This window comes from Porites lutea, chromosome 2 (genome assembly GCF_958299795.1).
Source record: "Porites lutea chromosome 2, jaPorLute2.1, whole genome shotgun sequence".
Classification (NCBI taxonomy): domain Eukaryota; kingdom Metazoa; phylum Cnidaria; class Anthozoa; order Scleractinia; family Poritidae; genus Porites; species Porites lutea.
Window position 1 is genome coordinate 11,178,689 of NC_133202.1, and position 9,896 is coordinate 11,188,584.

General features: G+C 37.6%; 1 protein-coding gene across 1 annotated transcript in view; it reads left to right on the plus strand.

Annotated features, from left to right (window-relative positions):
* The window catches only part of LOC140927726 (uncharacterized), a 37,210-nt gene extending 28,840 nt beyond the window's left edge, over window positions 1-8,370 (plus strand). Inside the window, exons 35-43 of the mRNA XM_073377407.1 lie at window positions 979-1,137; window positions 1,550-1,596; window positions 2,704-2,794; window positions 3,055-3,212; window positions 3,823-3,853; window positions 3,965-4,045; window positions 4,910-5,002; window positions 5,674-5,758; window positions 6,717-8,370. Coding sequence (XP_073233508.1) covers window positions 979-1,137; window positions 1,550-1,596; window positions 2,704-2,794; window positions 3,055-3,212; window positions 3,823-3,853; window positions 3,965-4,045; window positions 4,910-5,002; window positions 5,674-5,758; window positions 6,717-6,871 — 900 coding nt within the window. The 3' untranslated portion in view covers window positions 6,872-8,370. The remainder of the gene's footprint in view (window positions 1-978; window positions 1,138-1,549; window positions 1,597-2,703; window positions 2,795-3,054; window positions 3,213-3,822; window positions 3,854-3,964; window positions 4,046-4,909; window positions 5,003-5,673; window positions 5,759-6,716) is intronic.
* Window positions 8,371-9,896: the final 1,526 nt, after the last annotated feature.

The following is a 9,896-nucleotide window of genomic DNA, read 5'->3' on the forward strand; positions in this document are numbered from 1 at the left end:
TGAACATAATACAATGTCATGCATAAATTTGTCAGAGGGAGTACAGGCCATTTCACAGTTGTGTACCAGTGCCCAGACCTTTGAATACAAGAGAGGCTGGTGGTGACCTTGTTTTGTTAAAAACTTTCCTGCTTTTCATGTGCAAATCGTGGTATTCTCATGCTAACAAGCCGGTGAACATGGTCATTTACATATGAAAAACAAGGAGGTTTGTTACAAAACCGAGTCACCGCCAGCCTCGCTTCTATTCAAAGGCCAGGGCACTGAGCACACAACTGTAAAATGGCCTATTGGACAACCCTTAACTCGGAATGGATCATAAAACGTTTGATGGAAACTGCCCACCTACCCCTTCCCTAAGCCAACATTAACACTTACTTCTCACCTAGGACAAAATGTTGGCTTAGGGGTGGGGTAGGTGGGCAGTTTCCCAGAAGCGTATAATGATCCCTCGGGATTAACCTTAAAGGTGCTATATCACGCCCTTTCCTATCTTTTCAAAAAAGCTAAAATTTGTCTTGGCATCAATTGAATTCCAAAAATAATGGTCCAGCTTTGTTTTTCCAGACTGTTTTGTCCGTTGTTGCCACGGATGGCAAGGATAGACGTTGTTTGAAACTTGAAAATTTTGGGCCATTTTTAACCCTTTCACTGCCAAATGTGGCCAAAGGTAAACTTCAACAAAAAATCCCAAATTTCATTTTGCAAAATCTTGAAAAACAAGTAGCATCATGTGTAAGTACAGGTAGAGAGGTTTCATTTGAATGGTCACTCCATAGGGTTTCGTCCAAAGACTCAAAAGTTAGAGTTACCTTACAAAACTCCATCAAGCACTCTGGCAGTGAAAGGATTAATGGTTAGTGCTCTACTAACCATAAGGCGCATGTCTGCTATGGGTAGAGGCTAAAAGCACTAAAAACAACAATGTTCTCGTGACATAGCCTCTTTTAAGACTGTCGTCCTGATATTTTCTTGTAGGTTCAATCACTGTTAGTAGTAGACGACGAGCACTCCTCCAGCGTTGAACCCGAAAATACGTTTCCTCCGCCAGAGGAGTCACCACCAGTCACCAAGGAAGAAAGTGAAACGTACATTGAAACTCTTGAACCCCTAAAGTTTGACACCGCTGAACTTGTGGTAAGAACACTCTTTCATTGTTTAGTTGTTAACATTGTAATACGCATGCGCATTAGAAGTTAATCAATTATTTTTAAACTCTTATTTTTAACTATTATTTATTTATTTTTTTTTGGTTGGAACTTTAAATAAATTCGTCTATAATCAGATTGACGTCATTTTTCAATCGTTAGAAAGTTATTTGACGAGTGACGCGGTGATTCTTTCATATTTCGTCAGTGGCTTTGGGCCAATAAGCGACGATGAAATATTTTAAATTTAATGGCTGTTTGAGTATGATGTTGTAAGAGTTGAGTTTCCTTGGTTTCATTCGTTTCTTGCGTATACTTACTTTTTCTGGAAACTGCTACTTTGAAACTTCCTAAGTCATTAAAGCAAACTTTGACTTATTTGGTTTTTAAATACGTTTCAGGACTGTCACGCCTTTCGTTGCCGTGCTTCACAGCCAATTTGTCCCAGGTAAGTATGCCCCATAGCTCTTGGAAATCGTTTGGTTTTTGTCGCAAGTACTGTTAGTTGCATCTAAGCGTGTACACGTGACGAAAAAACATGTTCTAATTGGGTGAAAACATGACATGTTTTGCCGCCAAACTGTTGACGTTTGTGGTGGCGTTAGACGAATGTTCACGTGGCAGCTGTTTGTCGACTTTTTTTGTTTTCGATCAACAAGCTATTCATCGCAAGACCTTAAGAAGAATTTCTGGAGTTGCAAAACTCCAAAGAATAATTCTTAAAAGCAAGTCAGCTACTTCTGAGCGAGAAATAATACTGAAAATTGAGAAAATAAAAGATGAGCGGAACGCGCTGATGAAAAACGTGTAAACAACTTAACCTTTGGCGCGACAGTTTGCTTTAAAGGCTGTCAAACTTCGAATGTTTGGCGGCAAAATACGTCATGTCTGGCACCCTATTAGAGCACGTTTTTTTGTCTCGTGTCCACGCTTAGATGCAACGGAGGGTATTAATTAAACAGCCTCTTCAAGAAAACTAAGTGATAAGAACTCAAAGTAAGTTAATACAACAGAAGATAAAGAGTTTAGCAGGGAGGCAGGTAGAGGATGGTAAACTTGGTGACAATATGATGGGAAACTGTAAAGGTTTGAACACAGGAGTCATTTCAGAAGAAGGTGGAGGATGATCGTCCGGCTGATTCTTGTCCTGAATACGACTGTTGTTGACAGTGGCTGACGTTTCGACGACCTGGGTCCAGTTGTTCGAAGGCCGGTTAGCGCTTAACCTGGGGTTAAATTTAACCCGTGTTTGTTTTTCTTGTGTTCAAAAGCATTTTCTCGGATAATTTTCTCTGCTATTTTTAGAGCTTCCAATCATCAACTTGTAGACAAAAAGAATTAAAACTGAAATGCTTTTTGAACTTTCAAATCTAAATTCAAATCTCGCACTAACCCTGGGTTATCTTAACCCAGCTTTGAACAACTCGACCCTACAAGTCAGTTGTATCTGGTCAGTTGATGGTTTTAAACTCTGGTTTAATAGCATCAACTGACGTGATACTGAAAACCTGAAGTTACTTCTCACAAATGTTTTCAATCATGTCATTTTTATTAGATCTAGCAAGGTTCGGGCTCTTATGCGAGAAGCGACTCAGTTGAAAAACAGCTTACCCATTCACCCAAATGCAGCCATTTTTGTTAGACAGGTAAGACGTTTTTGTTGTGCTTATCTCCTTATTGCAATGACATTAAAAAGCCTTATGCGTTTATAATAAACTACAGTGACACGTCATGAAGTTAAAACACAAGATAAACGAAAAAAAAAAAAAGAAATGAAAGGGAAGAATAAGAAACGGAGAAATAAAGTGGAGTAGAGTCGAATGGAATGGAATGGAATGTAGTGATATTGAATACAGTCGTTTAGACATTTAGACGTTTTATTATTTTCTATTCTTCGCTCATTCAGGATGAAAATCGTATGGACTTCGTTCGAGCGCTTATTACCGGCACGGTGGACACGCCATACAGCCGGGGATGCTTCGTATTCGATATTTACTTTCCATCGTCGTATCCTACCGATCCACCACTGGTTAAGATTATCACCACCGGTAACGGCACAGTAAGGTAGGATACAGTGATTTTTTTTTATATACCGTATAGCGCCAAAATGACAGTTATTTCGCCCCATATAAGATAATTCGGATTCCGTAATCCGGGAAATTTTTGCTTGTGGAATCCAGAGTCTGGCAAAACAGGAATCCTGGACTTTGGAATCCGGAATACAGCTCAAGGAATCTGGAATCCCACTAACGATTGGAATGTAGAATTCAACTTCCACTGACAAATACTGGAATCCACTAGCTGGAATCCGGAATCCCCAGCTTGTAATCCAGAATTCAAGACTGTCTTGAATTACCTTACATGGGCTGAGTTATTGCTGGTTTGCAGGTGACGTCACGGCAGCCATGTTGGTGGTCAAGAACAAAAACATTTCTCTCCTCTGGGAACTAAACTCTATTTTCATGTAAATTGTTCGAGAAAAAAAAATTCTAGTGTATTGACCCCCAACATGGCCGCCTTGTAACGTGGTTGCAAACCAAGAATTGCACATCACTGTCACCTTTTAGTTAATATTGTAACTGAAATCCGAATTCAATAAATGCTTAAATATTCATTGCAAAGATTTCTAAGTTCTTTTCAGGAAATTAATATCATATTTTTATTGCATCTCTAGATTTAACCCAAATCTGTATGCCGATGGAAAGGTAATTTAAATACCTCAAAGTGTTCTTTTATGTTTATGAGCGAAAGTTTTATTTTAGTCGATTACTTCTAATTTTTTTTTTGAAGCTTGTTAAATATGACTTTATATGCAGGTTTGTTTGAGTTTACTGGGAACATGGCATGGTGGTGATGCCAGCGAGAAGTGGGACCCAAAGAAATCATCACTTTACCAGGTTTGTGTTCGCTAAAAACCTCTTCCTGTATGTTAGAACCTTCTGTTATAGCATTATTGACCATTACTGAGGAGTTTATGCCTAAACCTAGCTCGGTTTTGTGTCGAATTGTGATTGAGACAAAAACATTACAAGACGAGGGCGAGATTTTCCCAATACTATATAAAGTAGCGCCCGCGTGAACCGGCGTTATTTTGGCGGGAAAACGCGATAGCCGTCGTGAGAATGTTAGTGGTGAAGACAAGTTATCGAATGTTATAAGTTTTATCATTTTGCAATTGGAAGAGGGCTCAACCTTCTTCATTAAATAATAGTGCTAACTTTTCTGGTGAAATAAAAAGGTAAAGTGAGGCGTACGTCAAGTGTCGTCGTTTTAGTGGTCTTCGTCCTCGAATCTAACATTGCGCGGAAATCTGGGGCAAAATTTGTCCCCTAAAGCGGTACCATAGAGAAATTCGACGCAACACCTACCCAATCTCTTGCACACTTCGAAAGAGCCAATACGATTGCCACAGGAAAGGGTCTCTCATTACTTTTCTAAGCGGTCAAGGTGTTTTTTTTCCCTGCTAGTCAAAGATTAGAACCTCCTAACACAACAGGGCATTTCCGAGTTCCAAAAACTATTTTTTTAAAACGAAGCTAAGTGCAAAACCTCATGAGTTTTAAGTGTGTGAGAATTAAAAATCTTTTTCATATCGAAGGTTTTGCATTTAGCCTCGCTTTGAAATATATGGAGCAACTCGCAAATGGATGTTAATGGGTGAGGCGAGAGTTGGGGGTGGGGGGCTCACTGAGAATTTATTCAAATAATGTCAAACGTGTCCAATGAAAAAGGTTTTCTGAAGTCTTGGTTTGCTTCAACAGGTCTTAGTGTCTATTCAAGGTATGATGTTCACCCCTGATCCTTGTTTTAATGAACCTGGTTATGAAGGAATTCGAGGCACTGACGAAGGAGATGTAAGTAAAATATAATTGTGATACTGTCCAAAATTTTGTTTTAGTTATCCTCTGGTTAATCTAACGAGTGAATTGAAATTAAGTCATTTTTCATTGTTTTTCGCTCCTGAAACAGAGTTTTATGTCCCTCGACCTGGTGGATGGCACAACTCTTTCGTAATGTTAAAGATTTGGTTGAGGAACGGATAAAAATTTTGGCTATTATTCTTTGGGAGATATAACTCGTTTGTTGGACGTCAGGCACCTTTGTTTCTTTGGTTCCATTTCCTTCTATAAGAGTCTTTTTTGTTTTGTCATAAGAGAGAAAATGTCGCGGAAAAAAGGATAGTACATATCCAGGTGGCGTAAGCAGAACTTTGTGTCGTCCAGTTCGATCATACTCGTGATTAAACACATCGGGCTCCCACGCACTCGAATGATTACAGACCGAACTGGACTCCACTCAGTCCTATTGCCATTACAGTCGACCCTCCCTTTAATGGACACCTCTATAAGACAGACACCTCTGTAAAACGGACACCTAGATTTGATTCGTGCCTTTCTTTACTCTCTTTATTTGACTCTCAATAAGATGGACATCTCTCTAATACAGACACATAGTGTCGGTCCCGGTTAAGTCTGTCGTAGAGAGAGCTGACTGTACTTATCATTTGTCTTTTTTTCCTCCATAGGCTCTATGCAGAGAATATAATGCAAACATAAAGCTGTATACAATACGCCACGCTATGGTGGGACAGTTAAGGCAACCTACACCAGGTAAGCGCATACAGTCGCTCCTTTATATCAATGGAGTATCAACATGTATATTCTCCTCACTGTTCTTCATATATGTTTTTGTACTGTTTGAGAGAATTAGTTCAAACGTCAAGACACTTAGAAGTGCTGACCATAGAGAGAAGTATGGCGTCACGTTACCATGGCAGCTAGATTTCTGGATTTCACCGATCTCTCTTGACAGGGACGGTCGTTTGCATTGTCGAACGATGGAAGAAAAGTTTTGTCCCTGAGTGCCATCAAGCACAGGAAATTCATACATGTCAATTTTTCGTTTTTTTCCGCCATGTTTGCCAGAAATTTTTCCACCTTATCAACGTGACGTTATGACTTCTGTCTATTCCTTTCATTCTAAATTTGATCTGACAGGATGCTGTTAGGAGAAATTTGATACTCATCACTATTGGGGGTTGATTGTTGGTTCTTTGAATGAGTGGGACTGCTCAAAAAATATTGGGTGGTGCGTCTGAGCATTTGGAAATCCTTCTTCTTGGAAGTCCTTCTTTTCCTCACAAAACTGACTGACCACAAAACGGTTAAAAATGATTTGAATCATCTCTAAGCGATTCCACAGAAGACTGTACTTCTATACCACCGTTTTGGTTTGGCCCTTGATTGTATTCGCCCTTTTTAGTGCTGACTCTAAACCCTTCTTGCAGTCCTATACCAACGTTTTCGTTTGGCCTAAAGGTTGAATGTATTCGCTCTTTTTAGTGTTGACACTAAAACCCTGATAAATGTCTGTTATATAGGTGGAAATGTTTCCCAACCGCACGCGCTCTCATCGGCACCTCTAGATCTCATGAGATCGAACAATAAAACTGTTTTCCGTCAAAGCTTGCTAACCGGGTATCGTTTAGTGAAAGATCACAGATGACGTCAACATGTGTTAAATGGGGAATTGGCAAAGTTTTATATGATTTTCGTTTTTTTTTTTAAGGTTTTGAAGATGTAATCCGTGCTCACTTCCGTCTTCAGAGGGAGGAGATATTGACGCAATGCGCGGAATGGTTGACACAGTGCGCAGACGAGGAAGAGGAAACACGCATGCGAAAAGCCATCGATTGTTTGAAAGCAGAGCTTGATAAGTTATAAAGAAAAAAGAAAAGTTCATTTTTAAAATGTTATGGAAGTTATGGTTTCTCAGAGGTTCTTAGGTCGATTAGGAAACGTAAATTGTTGAGGCTTTTAATATGGAACTTTGCCTCCTTCAATTGCTCAATGTGTAAAAAGCAAGCTCCTCCAGTGTGGCGCTAGATATGGCTTCAAGATATTTATGTTTTTTGGTTTTATAGAGATGTATTTGCTTAAAAAGCGCAATGTGAAGGAGATGAAATACTTGACAGAGAAATATTAGGGGGTGTCTATGGTGCCATTCCTTGGCCTCTGAACGGCAAATGTCAAACGAATAGCGGGTGTAAACAGAAGCAGTTGTCATTTGTTGTGAAGCGATCTCAAATCTTTTATTTAGAACTTTCAGGCAGTCCTTCTACCTGTTGTTCGATATAGTTCATTTAATTATTTTAAATTGATAAAATATAATAATAGTAAAGTAATAATAATATTAATAATGGTAGTGATAATAATAATAATAACGATAAGTAATGGTAACAGGACTGAGTGGAGTCTAATTCGGTCTGTAATCATAGAGTGATTAACGCGGGAGTCCGATTTGTTTAATCACGAGTATGATTACAGACCGAATTGGACGACACGAAGTTCTGTTACCAGTTAATCATAACTTTAACAAAATTTGTGATATATAAGGCTCTTTTTTTAAACCAAAACACAAGAAATTCCAAGACCATTTTTTTTTTCCAACAGTGGAAAATAGCCATTTAAGCGCGCGCGTATTGCGCGTACTGTCCAATTTATACTTAGGCATGACGCGTACTGTCCTATTGAACTGTCCTATTAAGGCTGAAATCAGGGCAGTTGATAGCCAATCAGATTTTAGAATTTTGTTATAGTTATGATTATAATAGTAATAATAGTAATAAATGTTCTTCAGCCAGGGAAACCTTCTCAGCGTAAAGTGCTGATATTAACGAGGTCCCCGGGCTCGGATAAAGTCCGCTCTAGTAGTTTTTTCTAGTCCTGGGGCCTTCGGAAAATTAAGTCATTCAAAAAGAATTAAAAGGAATTTGCTTTGTTAGCGTTCAGTTTTGAGGTAAAATTTCACGTTAATCCTGGGTTATCTCAAATACTGCTTTGGACAACCGGGCCATGGAGTAAAGACGATCCCTGTTGTACAAGCCATCGTAGAGGATTTATGAATTTATAGATTGTTTGAAGCATGCAAACAAAATTGGACTTGCTTTAACCAAAAGGATAAAGCATACAAACAAGGACACACCCCCAGACAACGAGATAGACGTTAATTCAAAATCGTCTAGGGAGTTTTTCTTTCGTCAATTGTTAAATATTTCTTGTTAAATGCTCCAACAAGCAACTGACTATCCAGTTAATTGGAGTTTGTTACTAATAGCTGTCAAAACTAACCCACATGGAGACCCTATATATAGCAAAGCTATTTTATTATAATTACTTGTACAGAAGGTAATAATATTGAATAAAATTGGGTCTATTGTTAATACCGTGCGTGTTCTTTTTACGATAATTCCAAGATTAGTTTACTGAGGACTGTCGTTCAAATGTTAGGCGAATATTAGGCAGACGACACAAGCAAGGTTGTGCACTGGAATTTAACCTTTCCTCTTCCCTTAAAAGGAAACCGAAATATAACATTGACGGAAAAATAATTAGGGTACTCATTTTTGGGTCAACAAAAATCGGCTTGGAAGAAAAACGCGTTTTAGCCGGAGGCAAGAGGGTAAACGATCACAGTCGTTAAACACTGAAATGTAAAATAGTAATAATAGTGATAATAGTAATAATTATAACTCTACCTGCATTTATGAAAACCGGGTTAGCAAATATTGAGTAATTTCTCTCATCTTCCTGTGTCTTTGCTTCTTTATTGTGTTGTTTGTTTATGTTGCATTTTTTCTTGGTTGTTTCATGGTTAGGGATTTGTGTAGAGTTGGCTCTAGACAGAAAATCACGAATTCGCAACTTATCTAACTATTGTGTAATTTGTAATTTTTGACTAAAACCATGGGTTAACCCCTTTTGAGTCTTTTCTACGCGTTAAAACCCTTCTATTCTACCCAGAATATCAACAAAAAATACTTGTAAGCTGTTTTATCCAAAATCAAACTTCGGTGAAATTTCTAATTTTTGACCCAAAATCATGGATTCACCCTCTTGGAAAAAGTCCAATTTTTGGTCTATTTCAAAAATACATCTTAATTGCCTAAAAAGTCTTCTTTTTGATTAAAAAAAGAAACTTTGAAGAAATGTTCAATTTTTCAAAAAAATCATAGGTTTATCCCTTTGGAAAAAATCCAATTTTTAGTCTTTTCCAAAAATACGTTTTTATCGCCTTAGAACCCTTCTTTTCTATCCAGAATATCGACAAAACGTAGTTGTATGCTACTTTAATCAAAATCAAACTTTGAACAAATTTGCAATTTTTGACAAAAACCATACTCAGTTAACCCCTTTAGAAAAATTGCAATTTTAAGTCTTTCTCAAAAATACATTTTTATTGCCTTAAAAGCTTTCTTTTCTGTCCAGAATATCAAGAAATAATATATCCGGGCTACAGTAACCGAAGTACAATTTTTAGGCCGCTTTGAACGTAAAAGAAACTTTGAAGAAATTACCACTTGTCAAAAATCCCTTTGAAATAATATTGATTTTTCAGCCTTTGTCAAAAATACATTTTGATCACCTAAAAAGTCTTCATTTCTTTTTTTTATTACCTTAACAGCTTTGTTTTCTGTTTAGAATCAACATATAGTTTTTTCCGGGCTATCTGATCCAAAAATATACCTTTGAAAAAATTTGACCCCTTTGGAATAATTAAAATTTTGCGTCTCTTTCAAAAATAAAGTCTTATCGTCCTAAAACCCTTCTTTTCTTCCTAGAAAATCAGACAAAAATGTTTTGATGCTATTTTAACCAAAAACCAAAATAGTCTTTGAAGAAATTTCCAATTTTTTGTCCAAAATTATGGGTTAACCCCTTTGGAAAAGTTCAAATAGTTATTCAAAGT